This window comes from Notolabrus celidotus, unplaced genomic scaffold, assembly GCF_009762535.1.
Source record: "Notolabrus celidotus isolate fNotCel1 unplaced genomic scaffold, fNotCel1.pri scaffold_123_arrow_ctg1, whole genome shotgun sequence".
In the NCBI taxonomy this organism is placed as follows: domain Eukaryota; kingdom Metazoa; phylum Chordata; class Actinopteri; order Labriformes; family Labridae; genus Notolabrus; species Notolabrus celidotus.
Window position 1 is genome coordinate 43,657 of NW_023260009.1, and position 21,611 is coordinate 65,267.

A 21,611-nucleotide genomic window follows, 5' to 3' on the forward strand; every position below is an offset into this window, starting at 1 on the left:
GGAACAGACACAGGGTTCCCTGACATGAATATCAAACACCCCGTGGTGTTCCCCAGGTCACCGGATCGTCCTTCAGAGTTTCTAAAGGTTTCAGAGCTCTGTGTGTTTGTGCATTCAGCTCTCTTCTGTCCTCATCCTGTCTCTGAGAGCTCTAAGCTACACGCTCACATGAAGAGTGTTCCCTCTGCACCACAGTGAGGCTCTCAGTCAACACTGGAACTAAACAAGTCTCTGAAGAAGGTTCTGCTAGGAACCAACGAGACGACGGGAGGATGGAGTCAGAGGAGCTCCAAGGACAGACGGGGAACAGAGAGGAGCAAAGTTCACTGAACTTCACTAAGGAACAAAACAACGTTCAATAAGATCAGTGTGACTCAAACCGTCAACCTCGCTCTACAGACGACGGGAGGAACAGATCAAAGGAGAATAGAATGGAACAGATCAAAGGAGAATAGAATGGAACAGGTCAAAGAAGAATAGAATGGAACAGATCAAAGGAGAATAGAATGGAATAAAACAAAGCAGAATAGAATGGAATGGTACAGATCAAAGAAGAATAGAATGGAATGGAACAGATCAAAGGAGAATAGAATGGAACAGATCAAAGGAGAATAGAATGGAACAGATCAAAGAAGAATAGAATGGAATGGAATAGATCAAAGAAGAATAGGATGGAACAGATCAAAGAAGAATAGAATGGAACAGATCAAAGAAGAATAGAATAGAATGGAACAGATCAAAGAAGAATAGAATGGAACAGATCAAAGGAGAATAGAATGGAATGGAACAGATCAAAGGAGAATAGAATGGAACAGAACAGATCAAAGGAGAATAGAATGGAACAGATCAAAGAAGAATAGAATGGAATGGAACAGATCAAAGAAGAATAGAATGGAACAGATCAAAGGAGAATAGAATGGAACAGATTAAAGGAGAATAGAATGGAACAGATCAAAGGAGAATAGAATGGAATGGAACAGATCAAAGGAGAATAGAATGGAACAGAACAGATTAAAGAAGAATAGAATGGAACAGATCAAAGAAGAATAGAATGGAATGGAACAGATCAAAGAAGAATAGAATGGAATGGAACAGATCAAAGGAGAATAGAATGGAACAGATCAAAGGAGAATAGAATGGAACAGATCAAAGAAGAATAGAATGGAATGGAACAGATCAAAGAAGAATAGGATGGAACAGATCAAAGAAGAATAGAATGGAATGGAACAGATCAAAGAAGAATAGAATGGAACAGATCAAAGGAGAATAGAATGGAACAGATCCAGTTTTTTTATTACCCCCTTCAGAATAAGTTCTCATTTAACATCCTGGTTATCTTGCTGTAGTATGGATGCAGCTAGTGCTAGTTAATAACTTAAGCGTTTGCTCCTCTCCTCAACTTCCTGTTCCTGTATCGTCACTTCACATGAATATTCAGACGTCTCCTTTAACTCATCCAGAAGAACTGAACCCAGGATCAGCTGATCCCGCGTCTCACTGGGAGAACAGCTGATCCCAGGAACGAGAGACTATGAAGGAGTTCACAGAGTCCCTTTAAGGAGCTTCTAAAAAGCTTTCTGCTGCTGGTTTTTAAAGAACGGGTCAAACATCAGGATTGTGGATCAAACACTGAATGATTTGCTCTTTTGAGTCCTTATCATCTGAGAACTGGTCCCCTCTGTCCGGTCTGTCCGGTCTGTCCTGGTTTACACTCAAACTGTAAAGATCCCAGACTTCAGATTTAACTCTACACATTCAGAGTGTGCATCAATCATGAGTCCATGAGTCCACCAGTCCATAGACCTTCAGAGAGTCTAACAGGAACCGTTTAGTCTCTCCTCCCTGAGACCTCATGACAGAGATAAATTAGCTCTGTCCTCGTGTCCTACATACGGCTCGGAGGGAGAACTGGAGCGCTGCCGGCTCCACTCAGGTCCATGCAGATTAATTAGGTCACCGCTGTCAGTCACCGGGCCGAGGTCGACCAGGAAACACGGCAGCCAATCAGAGCGGGGAGGCTGTCCGTCCCTCGGGTCTACAGTACGGAGGGGGAATTAGACCTGTCGTCAACAGAGCCGGTCTAAGCAGCCTGATCAGGTTCACGATGTTCAGTACTCACAGGCTCATGAGTCAGCCACAGGTGTTCTGTTTAGCTGTGATAACTTAGCGCTTAGTCAGCTTCTTCTACAGCTCCACCCACATGCCCATATATGGTCACTTCTGGCTCCAGACTTCTGTGTAGCCCAAATATCTTCAAAGCTAATTATTAAAACAGCTCATCCTTATAGTCGTCATGGAGACACTGCAGGAGACACTCTCTAGTGGACTGTGGAGGAACTGCAGGAGACACACTCTAGTGGACTCTGGAGGAACTGCAGGAGACACACTCTAGTGGACTCTGGAGGAACCGCTTGTCTGTCTGTCTGTCTGTCTGCCTGCCTGCCTGTCTGCCTGCCTGCCTGTCTGTCTGTCTGTCTGTCTGCCTGCCTGCCTGCCTGCCTGCCTGTCTCTCTGTCTGCCTGTCTGTCTGCCTGTCTGTCTGCCTGTCTGTCTGCCTGTCTGCCTGTCTGTCTGTCTGTCTGTCTGCCTGTCTGCCTGTCTGCCTGTCTGTCTGTCTGCCTGTCTGTCTGTCTGTCTGTCTGTCTGCCTGTCTGTCTGCCTGTCTGCCTGTCTGTCTGTCTGTCTGCCTGTCTGTCTGCCTGTCTGTCTGTCTGCCTGTCTGCCTGCCTGTCTGCCTGTCTGTCTGCCTGTCTGTCTGCCTGTCTGTCTGTCTGTCTGTCTCTCTGCCTGCCTGTCTGTCTGTCTGCCTGTCTGTCTGTCTGTCTGTCTGCCTGTCTGTCTGTCTGTCTGTCTGTCTGTCTGTCTGCCTGTCTGTCTGCCTGTCTGTCTGCCTGTCAGCCGGTCGTTAAAGTCCTGAGGCTGCAGCTCTTAATCCAGTCAGGAATTAGCACAGCATCACGCTGCTTAATACCCACAACCCCCCACTGCTGCAGAGAGGAAATTAATGAAGCGTTGAGCGTCTGAGAGACGTCTGCAGCTTCTTCAAAACAATGACGAGTCATCAACATGGGACCGTGTTCTAATCCGGACACTACAGAGTCTGGGACTACACGAGACAGAAAGCTGATTAATGATAACTAGTAATGATAAATAACCTCAGTGTATGTGTCATTAATGTCTGAGCTGTCACTGTTCATGACTCAAACACTCACACTGAGTTTACACTCCTCATTCAGCTCCAGATGAGATGATCACATATCTATATCCACTATCATCTCTCTCTCTCTCTCTTCATCTCCCTCTATCCCTCTCTCCAACACGGTCTCAGATTCAGATGTGTGTCTAACATGAGTCTGGTCCTGCTGGAGGTTTCTGCCTGTTAAAGGAAGTTTGTCCGTAGTGTGATATTCTGACCTCAGGTTAGAGTGTTTATAATGATGATGTGATGTCACTGTGACTGAGGAGTGAAGCGAGGCTGTTTCACTGACGGCTCAGATCGAGGTCATGATTGATTTTTAATGACCTTCAGAGTGAGTCCAGAGTCCACATACCAGAGTCCACAGTCCTGAGTCCAGAGTCCTGAGTCCAGAGTCCTGAGCCTGACTTTGAAATAAACCAACCAGGAAATCTGTGTTAACTAATTAAAACACCTTTGAGCAGGCGGCCAATCAGAGAGCAGCGTCAGGGTGTCAGAGCTCAGTGTCAACAACAGTTCAGCAGAAGTGTGTTTTTGTTGTTGTGTGTCGAGGTATCCTGGACAGCAGGAGGGGTCTGGTGTGTGTGTGTGTGTGTGTGTGTGTGTGTGTGTGTGTGTGTGTGTGTGTGTGTGTGTGTGTGTGTGTGTGTGTGTGTGTGTGTGTGTTGTTAATCCAATATCATTGCATCACGTGAGGCTGTCGGCCATATGGCCCCGGTCCACGCTGCCTACAAAACATTGATGTGACTGCAGCGTGCCAGCTGCCACCACGTTTCCCCCCCGAGCAGAAACAAAACACACACACACACACACACACACACACACACACACACACACACACACACACACCCGGATTCAGTGGAAACATCGATCACCAGAATGGATCTGATTGGTTCCCTTCCTGTAACGTTATCAGTGTCTGTGGTCTGATCCAGTTTGAGATGATCTTTCATTCAATCAATCTTTATTTGTATCACACCAAATCACAACAAACCTTATCTCAAACCCCTTTACAAACAGAGCAGGTCTAGACCACTCTATGTCAAATTATGAACAGAGACCCAACACCAAGACCGGATCCGACTCAGTCTGACCCCACCTTAATCCACCATGAGCATTACACCTCACAGTATTTAGATAGTTACAGTGGAGAGGACTACGAGTTCTTCTGAGGTTATTTATGTTTAAATTTAAAGGTTTAAAATGATTGTATCTGAACTCAGAGTCTGGATTTTAGTCTGAGTAGCATCAGCAGGAAGAACAGTCTGTATGGAGAGCAGCAGCAGGAGGAACACCATCAGCTCCCATGGTTGTTAATGTGAGGAGGATTTCTTTCTCTCTATAAACAGATCTCTGCATGAAGAGCAGCTAACAATCTGTTCTACATCAAACATTTACACTGAGACACTAATCTGCTTGATGCTGTGTCACTAAAGACAATCAGCGTTTAGATTTCCTGACTTCCCTGAACGCAGCATCAGAAATGATGGATCCCACCTCCATTCAACAAACAAACATTGTAGACGTAGTTTTCTTCTCCTCTTGAGGACAGACCTGACAAAGCTTTTTACTTTCAGCTACAACTAACCTGTAATTACAGATTCTGATTCAGAGACATGTTGGATCTGGATCTCAGGGTCTGGGTTTTAGCCTGAGAAGGGTTCTGGTCTCTGTCTGTAGTCTGAGGAGTATCCACCAATCAGGTGTCAGCAGGAAGAACAGTCTGTATGGAGAGCAACAGCAGGGGATCTAGAATTCTGTCTTTGATGATGTCAGAGTTCTGTCTTTGATGATGTCATAATTCTGTCTTTGATGATGTCAGAGTTCACCCGATGGATCAGGTGAACAAAACCAAAACACACTGACAGACTGATTTCAGTTCATGTAAACGGACATCTACAAGGTGTTACAGCACTACTCTCTATTTACAGAGTCTGCATAAAAATGTAGAATCCACCGTAACGACATGCTGGCTCCTGTCAGGGGTAACCTAACAAGAATATGTACATCTCTATAAACAGATATCTGCATGAAGAGCAGCCAACAATCTGTTCTACATCAAACATTTACACTGAGACACTGAGTCATTAAAGACAATCAGCGCTTAGATTTCCTGACTTCCCTGAACGCAGCATCAGAAATGATGGATCCCACCTCCATTCAACAAACAAACATAGTAGACGTAGTTTTCTTCTCCTCTTGAGGACAGACCTGACAAAGCCTGTAATTACAGATTCTGATTCAGAGACATGTTGAATCTGGATCTCAGGGGTCTGGGTTTTACAGTCTGAGAAGGGTTCTGGTCTCTGTCTGTAGTCTGAGTAGTGTCCACCAATCAGGTGTCAGCAGGAGAAACAGTCTGTATGGAGAGCAACAGCAGGTGTTCTAGAATTCTGACATCAAAGACAGAATTCTGACATCATCAAAGAATTCTGTCTTTGATGATGTCAGAATTCTGTCTTTGATGATGTCAGAATTCTGTCTTTGATGATGTCAGAATTCTGTCTTTGATGCTGTCAGAATTCTGTCTTTGATGATGTCAGAGTTCTGTCTTTGATGATGTCAGAGTTCTGTCTTTGATGATGTCAGAGTTCTGAGAACAAATGGAACATTCCATGAAGAAGGTCAGAGCTAAAGAAACATCAGTGTCTCTAATCCTCTTTCATAGACCTCCATTCAACAAACAAACATTGTAGACGTAGTTTTCTTCTCCTCTTGAGGACAGACCTGACAAAGCTGGACTTTGGACTTTGGACTAATCTGCATCATGATGTTGTTATTTCAGCTAACTGAAGACCCGTTAATTACAAGAACATCACAAGAACATCAGTTCCTGTTTGAGTCCAGAACCTGAATCTATGTTTGAACCTGAATCACAGATCAGTGGGTGTTTTCAGGCGCTGCCCTGGCGCTGACATTTTAAGTCAGATTGATGAATCTCCTGAGAGAGTCAGAGTCGGTCAGAGCGGCGATGTGAGGAAGTTCCTGTTTGAAGACGACAAACAGGAAGTAAGCGTCTGATTGTAACAGAACATGAAGGTTACGACTTCCCTGCTTTAGTTCCTCATCACCCGAGGAATACTAAAATAATACTGTTCCCATACGACCTTGAACAGTGTGTGTGTGTGTGTGTGTTTGTGTGTGTGTGTGTGTGTGTGTGTGTGTGTGTGTGTGCCTGTGTGTGTGTGTGTGCGTGCCTCTGTGCGTATTTCTGGTCACTGTGGCAACAGTTACCAGGCAGCACGGCGAGCTCCTCTGAGCCCGGCCTGCAGGATGAGGACGCAGAGTGAGGATCGGGGTGTGAAGCATATTAAAGGGAGAAGGTGTGAAAGCGTTGCGCACACACACACACACACACACACACACACACACACACACACACACACACACACACACTAATAAATATCTGCAGCACACTCCTCCTGCTTCACTCTGTCTCATGTCTCAGTCTCTGTGTGGACGTCACGCTCCGCTGCATGAATAATAATCAGGTCTGCAAACAGGAGCTGGAGAGGGAAGTTTCACTGTTTCCTCAAAGAGACTTCCTCCTGATCGACTTCATGTTCACATTTTAAAATCCTCATCGCAGCTGAGCCTGACACGAGGAACTCCACAAACACTGACACGCTCAGCTGAAGGGCTCCAGTTCACAGGGTCACTTTTAAAACCGGAACACCGGGAGGAGAGACGCATTCACGGTGGGCTGAGAGAAGACTACTGTTACAAGCTGCTAAATCAAGAGAATCACAGCTTCTTCTTTTGAAAAGTACACACACATACAAAAAAGATAGAACAAATAAAAACTACTGAAAGAAAGAGAAATCAAGAGAATCACAGATGGAAAAAACAATAACTGTGAATGGTTTTTAGAAAAAAAATTGAAAAAAAAATTTGAAAAAAAAAATTGGAAAAGAGAATTTGAAAAAAAAAATTAGATTTTTTTTTTGAAAAATAAAATTGACAAATAAAATTGAAAAAAATGACCCAAAAAAAATGAAAAAAAAAAATTTGACAAAAAAAAAATTTGACAAAAATTTTTTTTGACAAATTTTTTTTTTGGACCAATTCTTTTTTTTTGACAAAAAATGTTTTTGAAAAAAATAAAATTTGACAAAATAAAATTTGACAAAATAAAATTTGACAAAATAAAATTTGACAAAAAAGTTCACCCTGTCGAAAAAATAAATTTTCCTCAAACTTCAAATTGTGCTCCAAAAGCAGAAAAACATCAATCAGACACGTTCAGCATTGCAGGCCCCGCCCCCCGAAAGTCCCGGGACCTTTGAAAAGTACTACCCCCCTAGCAGCAGGGGCTTTTAGGGGGGAGATTATCTACCCCTGAACTAAATTTAGAACCTGGGTCCACCAGTTGAAACGTACATAGTTCAGGGGTAAAGTTCCTGCAGTCGAAGTGACCCTATACTGGGAGCTGTTTACGTCCCCCCTCTGCCAACCAGACTACAGAGTCCAACCTTCTCAACGCTGCCACAGCCAGACTCCAGACAGACCACCAGAATGCCCTCTTCCTGATCTCCAGACAGACCACCAGAGTGCCCTCTTCCTGATCTCCAGACAGACCACCAGAGTGCCCCTCTTCCTGATCTCCAGACAGACCACCAGAGTGCCCCTCTTCCTGATCTCCAGACAGACCACCAGAGCGCCCTCCTCCTGATCTCCAGACAGACCACCAGAGTGCCCTCTTCCTGATCTCCAGACAGACCACCAGAGCGCCCTCCTCCTGATCTCCAGACAGACCACCAGAGTGCCCTCTTCCTGATCTCCAGACAGACCACCAGAGTGCCCTCCTCCTGATCTCCAGACAGACCACCAGAGCGCCCTCTTCCTGATCTCTGGGGACTTGAACCATGTATTTATTTTCTACAGAGTTCATTCTGTCTTCTGTTCATACTTTTATTATCATTATTGTCATTGTGTTTGTATTTATATCTTATTAATTATTTCTTCCATTAATATTATTTGATATTCTTACTTGTTGTGTGTAGGAGCAACTTTAAAGACTGAATTTCCCCCCGGGATAAATCAAGTATTTCTGAAAGTCCAAAGTCTTACATAAACACAAAAACTAACTGATGGCAGAGCAACAGGAAGGTAGAAGGAGTTGTTGATCTGCTGCTGCCTTCATCTGTTTGTGTTTGTGTGTCAAGCGGCAACCTCCGGTCTCAAACTATGAAGCCCATGAGGAAGTGTTATAAACTGCAGTTCACCGAGAATCCACTAGAGGCTGGCTGCAGAAACACAGGAAACCACATAGACATGAATGGGAAAAAGAGGATTTTTGCAGCATTAATAAACATGTTTACAGCCTGGTTCAAAAAACAGCTTAGCCCTATGAAGCTAATCTCTGTATCGGCACACACTGTACGGGGGGTGAATTCATTTATAACACCACAGTTCAGAAGATATTAAGATTACAAGCTTTTGCCCAAATAAGGACATGACTGACGTGACTCCCGGTCGGGAACACATAGCTATTGGCTAGGAGGCTCAAACTCCGCCCCTTTACGTCACACTCTGCCTGGTTGAGTTCAACATTTCCAATATGGCTGCCGCCGTGGATTGGCTTCAAAACAGCTCTCAGGAACAGACGGGTGACGTCACGGATACTACGTCCATATTTATACAGACTATGGTCTCTGTGTGTGTGTGTGTGTGTGTGTGTGTGTGTGTGTGTGTTTTGGCCATTGTGTGAATGTGTTGTTTAAAATGTTAAGTTTGAATCCACAGCATTAGTTTGACACGTAGTGAATTTAAACACACTGGACTGCAGGAAATGGGAGTTTGTGGTCTGCCCCTCCTCAAAGTTTAGAGAGTGGTTTAATGGGTGTGTCTCTTTAAGATGAATAAATAAATAAAAGCATCCAATGACCAAAACGGTTATTTTGACTCTACATAATATGGGAGCTGCTGGTCTGCAGTCTTATCTGTTTGTTTTTTAGTGTATTTCACAAATGTTGTGTTGGTGTTTAGAGGTGACATATCCTGCAGAATGGACTCTTTAATGGTCCTCTCCCTGAAATCTGTGTCCCTGTCTACAAACCCCCTGAAAAGTCAAAGACTCCATTCTGCCCCTGTTCTGATTTCTCCACCTTTCTGTAAATGTGTGCTGAAACCAGCCGTTTCAGTTTTCAGTGTTTTTCATACGTCACAACGCCATCCGGTCTGTAACAGGAAGTCAGAGCTCGGAGCTTGTTCAGCCCATAGACTGTATAAAATACAACTCAACCCCTCCTCCGTTTTTCATTCCCTGCACACATGTGTGCTAACAAGGAGCTTAGGAGGGAGGCATGCTAGTTGTAGGCTGTCTTAATAAACACAAAGGTCGCTTTGACTCCCCACGTCTGCAGATTTGAAGATCTAGTGGAGGATTTTTAGTTTTCATGGATAAGTGCTAGCGCTAGTTAGCATAGCCACATAGCTACATGTTGGTAGCCGTGTACCAAGACACACGTCGACATGCTGACAAATAAAACAACAAGAAACACTAAATCTGTGACCAATGGTTCAGAAAGGTCCTGCTGCAGGCGCCTCTCCGTCAGGATCAGATTCTGGATCAGATTCAGAGGGTTGAAGTAACGCGGGTCTGTGAGCAGCCGTGTATATTCAGCCAACATGTAAACATTAGATCAACGTGCCGGACGGCCGAGGCCACACCCACTTCCTGAGGGGGCGTGGTCAGAGAGAAAACAGCCTGTTCTGAGCAGGGCTGAAGAAGAGGGGTTTACAGGCAGACCAGAATCTGATTTCAAAGTGTTTTTATGAGCAATAAACTTTAAAGACATGTTTTGGGGACCTCTTAGACCAAGATATGTTGACGAAGAAGAGCAGGATATGTCACCTTTAAAGTCTAAAAGTCCAAACACTAACTGATGGTAGACCAACAACAAAGTAAAAGGAGTTGCTGATCTATCGCTGCCTTCTTCTGTCTCTTTGTTTATTTGGCTGTCGTTTGAAATGTTTGAATCACAGCACAGAATAAGTTTAACACACAGTGACACAACTGACTGAGGAGGAGGAGGAGGCAGACCAAAAACTCCTCTGTCCTGACAGGTGAAATGATGAGTTATTTCAGTGTGGAGTAACATCTGTTCCTCTGTAAGATAAATACATAAAAACAGTCACTTCAGACCGACCCTGCAGGATATGGGAGTTGCTGGTCTACCAGAACCATCCTTGGTATGTTAGGAATATTAAAGGACTCCCACATGTTACTGAATAAAGGAAGTGATCTAACTCAGCAGACTGAGGGTTACAGTCCTGGATTAATCAGCCTCTGAAATAACCACAGTGTGTAAATAACCATCATTTAAAGAGCACAGTGCTAATATTTAATTTATTTGACTCTGAGATGGAGATAAAAATAACATTTTTTACCTTAATAAATCACAGCTACAGACAAAAAATATATTAATTTTCTGTAATATGGAATTTATTTAACATTTAAAACTGTGTTCAGTCAGATTAGACTCTTTATTAAGTCACAATATCTGTGCTATGATGAATCAATCAGTTCCTTCCAATCTGAACAGATTTATAAAATAATCATGTCAAATGTTAAATGAAGGTTTATTCTGGAGCTCCATGATGATGATGGAGCCTGCTTCCTGTTTCTATGGAGATCATTTCACGAGAGAACCTCGTGAATGTGAAATAAAGCCAGAGGGTGTTCCGCACTCACCGGCATCATGTTGGCGGTCCGCCTCTCTGCCGCTCCCTCACTGCGGCTGAACGCGCTGCCTGTCCGCCTCTCTGCCGCTCCCTCACTGCAGCTGAACGCGCTGCCTGTCCGCCTCTCTGCCGCTCTCTCGCTGCAGCTGAACGCGCTGCCTGTCCGCCTCTCTGCCGCACACTCACTGCGTCACAACGCGTCAAACCGCGCTCTCGCCGCGCTGCCTGTCCGCCTCCTGTTCGCTCCGCCGCGTCCTCATCACAGTCACGCCGCGCTCCTCAGCTGGACCTGTTGCGGGGATCCTGCGGGCCCGGAGGAGTGCGGGTCTGCAGTGTGGTCCCTCTGGAGAGCAGGAAGGATACCGGACTGAGGACTGAGGTCTGAAGGGGGGCCGAGCATCAACCAGAACCAGCAGTCACACCTCCCGGGAGGAGTCAGCGGTGCGCGCGGCGGAAAACCAAGAGGCGGCGGAGCGGTAATCCTGGTCCACGTCCACGGTCCGTCTGCCTGACTGGGTCTGGATCACAACCATTCAATCCACTGAGCCGGTGAGCGTCACTGCTCCACCTGAGAGGAGAACACCACTTCCGGTGGGACTTTCACAATAAAAGCCTCATTAAAAGGACTGCAGTGTTCTGGTTTTAGTCTCAAAGAACACCTAAAGTCTGTCAGACAGGTAAACAAGAACCTGTAGGAAGAAACTTTGGAACGACCTTGATCCAAAATCGATGCAGCTTCAGAGTCAGGCTGGTGCTTTGGTCCTATTTTAACTTGTTTATATGTACAGATATAAGACTATTATAATGTATTAGTTTATATAATGTGTATGGTTTATTATGTTCAGTAACTTCTTTAATCAATAACAACAAGCTGCAGTTTATCAATTCATAGTTTGTCACAGCGATCAACTGTTTAACTTTGAATTATCAGTCTAACTGACTTTATTTCATCCTGCATGTTAACTCTGGAGTTTTACTAGTTGTGTTTTGTGCTGGAAGATTTTTTTAAGAAATCACAACAGCTGTACAGAGAAGGACGAGGGCCACTTAAAAAAAGGCCATGATTTCTTTTTTTTTTAAATTTGACATCTGACAATTTTTAAATTCCGTCTCTGTCCCACAGAATTATAAAAAAAAAAAAAAAAAAAGATACATAAAAAAATTAATTTCATTCAAGAGCAGGAAAAAAAGAAAAAAAACATAATTGTATTTGAAATCTGACATTTTTAAAATTTGTTTTATTTCCCCTCAGAATTCTGAGAATTATAAAAAATGAATTTTTTTTATTTTTATAGGATATAGATGAGGTTTAAATATGGGTGAAGGTAAAATCTAAATGAATACCTGAACCAGCTGTGCAAATAAAATGCAACACTCCAAAATATAAGAATAAAAGTCTGACAACACACACATGTTCAAGTCTTACAGACTAACACTTTATAATCCCTTTGATTGTTTTTATATATATTTAAACATAACAGCTCATAATTTAAGAAATTACTTCATGATTTCACTCAATATCTTTTATTTTGAAGGGTTTGTTCCATTTCCGGTGTGAATCTTCCATCCTTGACGCAGCTCCTCACCGGGGTCTCCTGGCAACGGGGATAAACTCCTCCCCCCTCCTCCTGTCAGGGTGAAATTCAGCGTTTTCCCCGCCTGTTAATAATAATAATAATCCCATAATATTCAAACCGGTGATTTCATCAGTGATCATGTTCGTTAGCTTCTGAGCTGAAGGTGAATAATAACGATTAACCGACTGAAATGATGGATCTGTGTTCATCACAGCTGCTGCTGTCAGTTTGAATGCATGTCGCCCTCTGCTGGTTTCTTCTGGAGCAGCTGAATAAAATAAATTAATATATTTTTTTAATTTTGTCAACAAATGTTTAATTTCCCCTTGTATTAGAGGATTGTAACCAAGATTAAAATATATACATATATTTGTTTGTATCTGAAGTCATTGTTATATATATTTTTATTCCTTATGAGCAAGTGCACCATTTTACATTTATATATTTTAGTGAACACCTAACGGATTATTTATAAAATTATTATAAAGCTTTAATTTTGTACATCTCTGTTTTTAATTTCTTCATATTTTCTAAAATTATTTAACTGTAACATGTTGTTAATATAACAGCCTGAAATATTTAATTTAGTCAAATAAGTTTTATTAAAATCGTTTTTTTTATTTTTTATGTGTCTTACCAGAGGGGGCAGCACTGCGAGTGAAGCGCTGCAAAGCTACCCTTGTGTTACAGCGGAAACAGAAGTAGCCTTCAAAATAAATGTAGTAACATCCATTAGGGACGAAAACTTGATATAAAAATATCAGAAAACAATCAAAAAATTCAAGTAAATCACCAGGAAGTTGTGTCATACATAAAAGGCTTAAAGTAAAGGCACATATGTAAATAAATCCTTTATGAAAACAGGGAAATTAACAGTAAAGCTTTTATTTTGAAGCTGAAAGTTCTTCATGTAGTCAGATCCTCTCAGCGGAAGCGTCCACACGTGGATAATGGAGCTTTAAGAAACAGAGCTTAATAACATCTTTATAATCAGGTAAAAATATTAAATCAGCTGAAATAAGACAGAGTGTTTAAGAGTTTTAGCCTCATGACGCTGGGATGTAAGCTAGCTCTTATTTCCGGTTTACAGTGACGCTTTCTGAATCCACCAAACTCCAGACAGGTTTACACTTAAAATTACTTTAACCTTAAATGAAGATATTTATTAATTCTGACACATTAAATGTGTGATTTTACTCTTCCTTATGAAGTTAGTGATAAATCGGCATATAAATAAATTAAATAAACTCACAGTATATTTAAATAATGTGTCCTTTATTACACATGTTGACCCATCTCACTGCGGGTAAACAACACGTGAGACAGCATGTAAACATGATGTTAATGTAGTTTAACTAACCTGCATCATGATGGTAAATATCCCGAATCAAAGTTTAAGTGTTAAACATGCTTTTTAAGAAGTTTCCAGAAAAAAAAAAAATCCTTTAAAATCTCACTAGCTAAGATTTAACAGAATGTGTGTTATTCTGAATGAGGTTTGGTTCAGACTTCAGACCGCAGCATTGAAGTAATCAGAATCAGCTTTATTGGCCAGGTATGCTTGTTAAACTGTGCTCTCTTTGAATAAGGCATAAGAATAAGACATGCAGATAAACATATAAATATAATAACAATAACATCAAAAGAACAACAAGTAGGCATGACTAATATGTACAGGCTAAAATATGATAGTAGTGCAGTGGTGAGTAGCAGAGGTAGTTTTTACATTAAAAGAATAGAAGTTAAATAATAAAATAAATAGAAATATGAAATTCTGCTTGGAGAATTGTTGCATTGTAAGATTTTATGGAACAGTTCTAAGTTTAGGCCCTGATCTGAAAATCCTCAAACCGTTTCAAGTAAAAACACTAATCGATCGTTGAAGCTAACTTTAACCAATTAATGGAATAGGCCCCGCCCCCTCTGAGGACTCAAGGAAGGAGGTTAGGGTGCAAAGAAGCTGAGTGTAAGGTGCTAACCTCCTTCATGTCTCTGCAGGACTTTGACCTCGGTGACCATCATGACGGGGAAGAAGAGGCCGCAACGAGAGGTCGTAACCTCGAAGGAGACGAAGATGGCGGCGAGCAGCAGTGACGAAGAGGACTCTGACGTGGAGAGGAACTTCGCCCTGCTCAGCGAGAGAGTACAAGGAGGAGGAGGAGGAGAAGAGTCCTGGGACCAGGAAGAGGAAGTGAATGATGAGGAGGAAGAGGGATCTGATGTTGGAGAGGAGGAGGAGGAAGAGGAGGAGGAAGGATCTGATGCTGGAGAGGAGGAGGAAGATGGTGGTGAGGAAGAGGATGGAGACAGTGAAGCTTCCGAGGAGGAGGAAGAGGAAGAGTCAGAAGTTGCCGGTGGCAGCGGTGAGATCCAGACCAGAGAGGACATAAAGACCGGTGAGTTTGAGACCTGCAGACCTTAAAACAGACCGGTAAAGGGTGATTTCACTGTTTTTAAACCTGAGTGGAAACACAAACTCAGGTTCTGCTTTTGTTCTCTCACTCTTCCAGAACTCTCCAACATGTCCTTCGAGGACATCATGAAGCTGCAGAACAAAGTAGGGACCAAAGTTTACAACGAGGTCGCCTACGGCAACGAGAAGCGGGTCGAGAGGAGCAAGAAGAAACGACTCAACAAGAACAGGTGAGCGGTCTGAGCCGGGACCAGGGACCAACAGCTGCTGTACCTCTCACCAGGGACCAGTTCTAACCTCTGTGTGTGTGTGTGTGTGTGTGTGTGTGTGTGTGTGTGTGTGTGTGTGTGTGTGTGTGTCCAGGCCGATGGAGGTCTCAGCGAAGAGACGGGCTCCGTTCCTCCGTCAGGTGGTCCCGGTGAAGAAGGCGGTGAGTGAGCAGCAGAGCGTTCACTGTCCTCAGTCTGTGCTCCTTTGTTCCCATCCTCTGTCTGTGCTCCTTTGTTCTCATCCTCTGTCCGTGTGTTTTGATCTCATCCTCTGTCCGTGTGTTTTGTTCTCATCCTCTGTCCGTGTGTTTTTTTCCCATCCTCTGTCCGTGTGTTTTGTTCTCATCCTCTGTCTGTGTGTTTTGTTCTCATCCTCTGTCCGTGTGTTTTGTTCTCATCCTCAATCTGTGCTCCTTTGTTCCCATCCTCTTTCCGTGTGTTTTGTTCCCATCCTCTGTCCGTGTGTTTTGTTCCCATCCTCTGTCCGTGTGTTTTGTTCTCATCCTCTGTCCGTGTGTTTTGTTCCCATCCTCTGTCCGTGTGTTTTGTTCTCATCCTCTGTCCGTGTGTTTTGTTCTCATCCTCTGTCCCTGTGTTTTGTTCTCATCCTCAATCTGTGCTCCTTTGTTCCCATCCTCTGTCCGTGTGTTTTGTTCCCATCCTCTGTCTGTGTGTTTTGTTCTCATCCTCTGTCCGTGTGTTTTGTTCTCATCCTCTGTCCGTGTGTTTTGTTCTCATCCTCTGTCCATGTGTTTTGTTCTCATCCTCTGTCCGTGTGTTTTGTTCCCATCCTCTGTCCGTGTGTTTTGTTCTCATCCTCTGTCCGTGTGTTTTGTTCTCATCCTCTGTCCATGTGTTTTGTTCTCATCCTCTGTCCGTGTGTTTTGTTCCCATCCTCTGTCCGTGTGTTTTGTTCTCATCCTCTGTCCGTGTGTTTTGTTCTCATCCTCTGTCCCTGTGTTTTGTTCTCATCCTCAATCTGTGCTCCTTTGTTCCCATCCTCTGTCCGTGTGTTTTGTTCTCATCCTCTGTCCGTGTGTTTTGTTCTCATCCTCAATCTGTGCTCCTTTGTTCTCATCCTCTGTCCGTGTGTTTTGTTCTCATCCTCAATCTGTGCTGCTTTGTTCCCATCCTCTGTCCATGTGTTTTGTTCCCAACCTCTGTCCGTGTGTTTTGTTCTCATCCTCAATCTGTGCTCCTTTGTTCCCATCCTCTGTCCGTGTGTTTTGTTCTCATCCTCTGTCCGTGTGTTTTGTTCCCATCCTCTGTCCGTGTGTTTTGTTCTCATCCTCTGTCCGTGTGTTTTGTTCTCATCCTCTGTCCGTGTGTTTGTTCCCATCCTCTGTCCGTGTGTTTTGTTCTCATCCTCTGTCCGTGTGTTTTGTTCTCATCCTCTGTCCGTGTGTTTTGTTCCCATCCTCTGTCCGTGTGTTTTGTTCCCATCCTCTGTCCGTGTGTTTTGTTCTCATCCTCTGTCCGTGTGTTTTGTTCCCATCCTCTGTCCGTGTGTTTTGTTCCCATCCTCTGTCCGTGTGTTTTGTTCTCATCCTCTGTCCGTGTGTTTTGTTCTCATCCTCTGTCCGTGTGTTTTGTTCTCATCCTCTGTCCGTGTGTTTTGTTCTCATCCTCTGTCCGTGTGTTTTGTTCTCATCCTCTGTCCGTGTGTTTTGTTCTCATCCTCTGTCCGTGTGTTTTGTTCCCAGACGCTGAGAGATCCGCGGTTTGACGATCTCTCCGGTGAATACAAGCCGGAGATCTTCGAGAAGACGTACAAATTCATCAACGACATCAAGACCAGAGAGAAGGAGGTAAGGGAACCAGAGAGAAGGAGGTAAGGGAACCAGAGAGAAGGAGGTGAGGGAACCAGAGAGAAGGAGGTAAGGGAACCAGAGAGAAGGAGGTAAGGGAACCAGAGAGAAGGAGGTAAGGGAACCAGAGAGAAGGAGGTAAGGGAACCAGAGAGAAGGAGGTAAGGGAACCAGAGAGAAGGAGGTAAGGGAACCAGAGAGAAGGAGGTTAGGGAACCAGAGAGAAGGAGGTAAGGGAACCAGAGAGAAGGAGGTAAGGGAACCAGAGAGAAGGAGGTAAGGGAACCAGAGAGAAGGAGGTAAGGGAACCAGAGAGAAGGAGGTGAGGGAACCAGAGAGAAGGAGGTAAGGGAACCAGAGAGAAGGAGGTAAGGGAACCAGAGAGAAGGAGGTGAGGGAACCAGAGAGAAGGAGGTGAGGGAACCAGAGAGAAGGAGGTAAGGGAACCAGAGAGAAGGAGGTAAGGGAACCAGAGAGAAGGAGGTGAGGGAACCAGAGAGAAGGAGGTAAGGGAACCAGAGAGAAGGAGGTAAGGGAACCAGAGAGAAGGAGGTGAGGGAACCAGAGAGAAGGAGGTGAGGGAACCAAGGAGGCTGCAGGGGAACTTTCTAAAAGAGCATCATGCTGGGTTGAAGGAGACACTGGAGATCTTCTTTACTACTAGTGATTTAAGCAATGAAATGAGATCAAAGCAATAGAATGAGATCAAAACAATAGAATGAGATCAAAGCAATAGAATGATCAAAGCAATAGAATGAGATCAAAGCAATAGAATGATCAAAGCAATAGAATGAGATCAAAGCAATAGAATGAGATCAAAACAATAGAATGAGATCAAAGCAATAGAATGATCAAAGCAATAGAACGAGATCAAAGCAATAGAATGAGATCAAAACAATAGAATGAGATCAAAGCAGTAGAATGAGATCAAAGCGATAGAATGATCAAAGCAATAGAATGAGATCAAAACAATAGAATGAGATCAAAGCAATAGAATGATCAAAGCAATAGAATGAGATCAAAACAATAGAATGAGATCAAAGTGATAGAATGAGATCAAAGTGATAGAATGAGATCAAAACAATAGAATGAGATCAAAGCAGAAGAATGAGATCAAAGTAATAGAATGAGATCAAAGTAATAGAATGAGATCAAAGTAATAGAATGAGATCAAAGCATTAGAATGAGATCAAAGCAAAAGAATGAGATCAAAGCATTAGAATGAGATCAAAGCAAAAGAATGAGATCAAAGCATTAGAATGAGATCAAAGCAAAAGAATGAGATCAAAGCATTAGAATGAGATCAAAGCAAAAGAATGAGATCAAAGCATTAGAATGAGATCAAAGCATTAGAATGAGATCAAAGCAAAAGAATGAGATCAAAGCATAAGAATGAGATCAAAGCATTAGAATGAGATCAAAGCATTAGTATGAGAGTGAATTGATTCAGAGGTAGAGATAATAGAAGCAGTAGAATAAATGAAAGGGGGACAGTTTCTCACACACTGATATTCGATCAGACCGCTGAGGGTCGATCTTGTCCCGATCGGTCTGATAGATTTCTGTCTCGTTCTCCACACATCGACCTCTCTCAGCTGTTTCAGGTTTCTGTATGTAAATGAATTTTATTTTGTCTGTAGATCATCCAGAAGAGGCTGAAGAAGACGAAGAACACCGAGAGGAAGGAGACGCTGCAGTTCCTCCTGAAGAGGATGGTGAGTCTGAGCCCCCCCCCCCCCCCCCCCCCCCCCCCTCTGTAATCCGTGCAGATTAAACAGATCTATGATGATGATGATGATGATGATGATGATGAAATGAGATGTTCTTATGTATATGTGTGTAAACGGGATAACATGTGAACCATGCTCTGAACCCGTGGTCTGAGGCTGTGACCTGACCCTGATCTCTCTGTGGTCCATGTCCCGGTCTGCAGGAGAACCAGGAGCGAGCCAGGCAGAGCCGCGAGGAGCAGAGAGAGAGAGAGCTGCAGTTCAAGAGGCAGCAGAGAGAACTGGCCAATCAGGGAGCCCGACCGTTCTTCATCAAGAACTGTAAGAACAAGAGAACACTGAGTCTGACGTGTGTGGTTCCACGTGTTCCACGGTCTGAATCGTTACTTTAAACTCTGATCGTTCTGTTTCCTCTCCAGCGGAGAAGAAGAAGCTGCTGCTGGCGGAGAAGTATCAGGATCTGAAGAAGAGCGGCAAACTGGAAAACTTCCTGAGCAAGAAGAGGAAGAGGAACGCCGGGAAGGACCGCAGGAAGCTCCCCCCCAGACAGCCGCAGAGCCAGCAGGAGGCCTGAAGAAGAACCTGCTGTGTAATGACCCGTCTGGGCCATCAGGGGGCGCTGTGGTCCCAAGAGAAGACTTCACTCTGACAGGTCTCTCTCTGCTGATGTGTTCAGATGGAGAGTCTGTGGTGCGTTCAATGACATCGGGATATCTCAGCATTCGAATATTCAGAGGATGTTTTTGTCGACGTTGAGAACAGAAATCCAGACTTTGTATTTTCCTCTGAGACGTTCCTCCGTGTCTCTCCGTCTCCTCCAGCCGGGGTCGTCCTCTCAGGAGACGATCCACAGACCAGACCCCCCCCCCCAGAGAGTCCCTGAACATTTAGGGAGACGATTTTTTTCTCTGCAGTTTAATTTTGACAGGAAGGAACTGAACGATGAGGACAAATGTTAAAACTGTTTTTTAACCCTGTACATTAACTCTGGTATTTTGACTTGTTGTGTTTTGTGCTGAAATCTTTGAATAAACGGTCTTTATAAAGAAAACCACAACAGAGTATTATCAGGTCTCAGAAGGACGGAGAAGGACGAGGGACACTTTTAAAAAACAGCAAACAATTTATTTTCATTGTTTTTTTCACACAGAATTCTAAAAATTATAAAAAAGAAACATTTAAAATTTTATTTAATTTAAAAGCAAAAAAAAAAACAAATTAGGAAAAAAAAAACTTTTCTTTGAGATCTGACAGTTTTTAAAATTTGTTTTATTTCCCCTCAAAATTCTGAGAATTAAAAAAAAAATTCAAACTATTATTTAAAAGAAAAAATTATTTGAGATTAGAAATTGTTTTAGTTTCGTTTCCATCAGTTCTCGAAGCTTTTTTTTAATTAAATTTTTTTTTTTTTTCATTTAATACAAGCAGGAAAAAAAAAAAGTTTCTTTGAGATCCAACATTTTTTTTAATTTGTTTGATTTCCCCTCAGAATTCTGAGAATTAAAAAAAAAAAACATTTGAAACTATTATTTAAAAGATAAAATTCTTTGAGATCAGAAATTGTTTTATTTTTGTTTCCATCAATTCTCAAAGTTTTTTTTCTACTTAAAAAAAAGGAAAAAAATATTCAAAAAACTAAAATTTTCTTTGAGATCCAACATTTAATTTTTTTTTTTAAATTTCCCCTCAGAATTCTGAGAATTAAAAAAAAAGAAAAATTTAATTTAAAAGAAGAAAAAAATATAAACAAGATATAAACAGATTAAAACAAGAAACAACAAGAAATAAACTTTCAGTTTCTTCTTAATAAATTATCTCCAGAATGAAACTTCCTTCAGCTCCTCCAATGGCAGGAACAGGAAGTCCACATTTTCACAATAAAAGCTCTAAACAGACAGAAATAGAGGAAGAGTCTGAAACATCAGAGAGACGCTGTGTGGAGTCTGTTTCTGTCTTTAGGAGAAGAACAGATCAAAGACTTTAAAGGACAACAACAGAGACCGGTTCAGTCTGAGGGGTCGCTCCTTTAACGTGGGACTCTTAAAGTCCACCAGCTCGGTTTGACTCTCAGTCCACAGAGGAGGTCTGCTGTCCGAGTTCAGACCAGTGTTCATGAGAAGAAGAGAAACAGGAAACAACAATAAGTCATTAAAGGGAACGTCTGTCATTTTCAGGGATTCCCAGATTAAAGCAGTAAATGTTCGTTACACGCTGTAGGGGGGGAATCAAAAACCTGGATCTGACTTAGAACCGGTTCCAATTGATCAATTCCAATGGGAACAGGAAAAACTCTTTAAATGTAGGGTTGATATTTAAAAAAAAAAAAGGCATAAATAAATAAAAAAAATAAATAAATATAAAAATAAATTAAAAATTATAAAATAAATGAAAGAAAATCAGAAATAAATACAAAATAATAAAATAAATAAATAAATACAAAATAATAAAACAAATATATAAATAAATATAAAAAATAATAGAATAAATATATAAATACAATAATAAAATAAATTAATATCCAACAATAAATAAATATAAAATAATGAATAAATAAATAACAAAATAAACAAATAAATGAAAATAAATTCACATTAAATAAATAAGTAATATAAAATAAATCAATAATAAATACACAGAATAAAAAAAGTCACTTAAACCAACATGACATGGATAAATAAGGCAGAAACATCCCAGACAAACTGATCTGAGCAGCAACAGGTCGCTTTCAGCTGCAGGGACAGTGTATCGAGGTCCCCCCTGTCGCCCCCCCGTCGCCCCCCCTGTCGCCCCTCGTGTCTCTAAAAGTCAATTAGCGGTGTCTAACGAGAGAACAGAGCTGATTAATCCTGTTCTCTCCGCTCTCTGACAGGTGGCATTCACACCATCAAGCCCTCCACAGACCCCTCAGGGGGGACAATGAGGACGAGGGGGG

The 21,611-nt window shown here is 42.4% G+C and overlaps 2 protein-coding genes across 3 annotated transcripts in view; one reads left to right on the top strand and one right to left on the bottom strand.

Annotated features, from left to right (window-relative positions):
• Positions 1-11,447, bottom strand: part of LOC117808556 (apoptosis-stimulating of p53 protein 2-like) — a 30,256-nt gene extending 18,809 nt beyond the window's left edge. Inside the window, exon 1 of one of the 2 annotated variants that reach the window (XM_034678272.1) lies at positions 10,893-11,447. In XM_034678272.1, coding sequence (XP_034534163.1) covers positions 10,893-10,901 — 9 coding nt within the window. In that variant the 5' untranslated portion in view covers positions 10,902-11,447. The remainder of the gene's footprint in view (positions 1-10,892) is intronic. The other variant, XM_034678273.1, reaches the window with a different exon arrangement.
• A 1,878-nt stretch (positions 11,448-13,325) lies between these two features.
• Positions 13,326-19,733, top strand: rrp36 (ribosomal RNA processing 36). Its single transcript, XM_034678278.1, has 8 exons — positions 13,326-13,453; positions 14,458-14,855; positions 14,970-15,102; positions 15,236-15,302; positions 16,845-16,949; positions 18,590-18,664; positions 18,883-19,000; positions 19,099-19,733. Exons 2-8 carry the CDS (start codon positions 14,480-14,482, stop codon positions 19,251-19,253), a joined length of 1,029 nt encoding a protein of 342 aa, XP_034534169.1. The 5' UTR covers positions 13,326-13,453; positions 14,458-14,479; the 3' UTR covers positions 19,254-19,733.
• Positions 19,734-21,611: the final 1,878 nt, after the last annotated feature.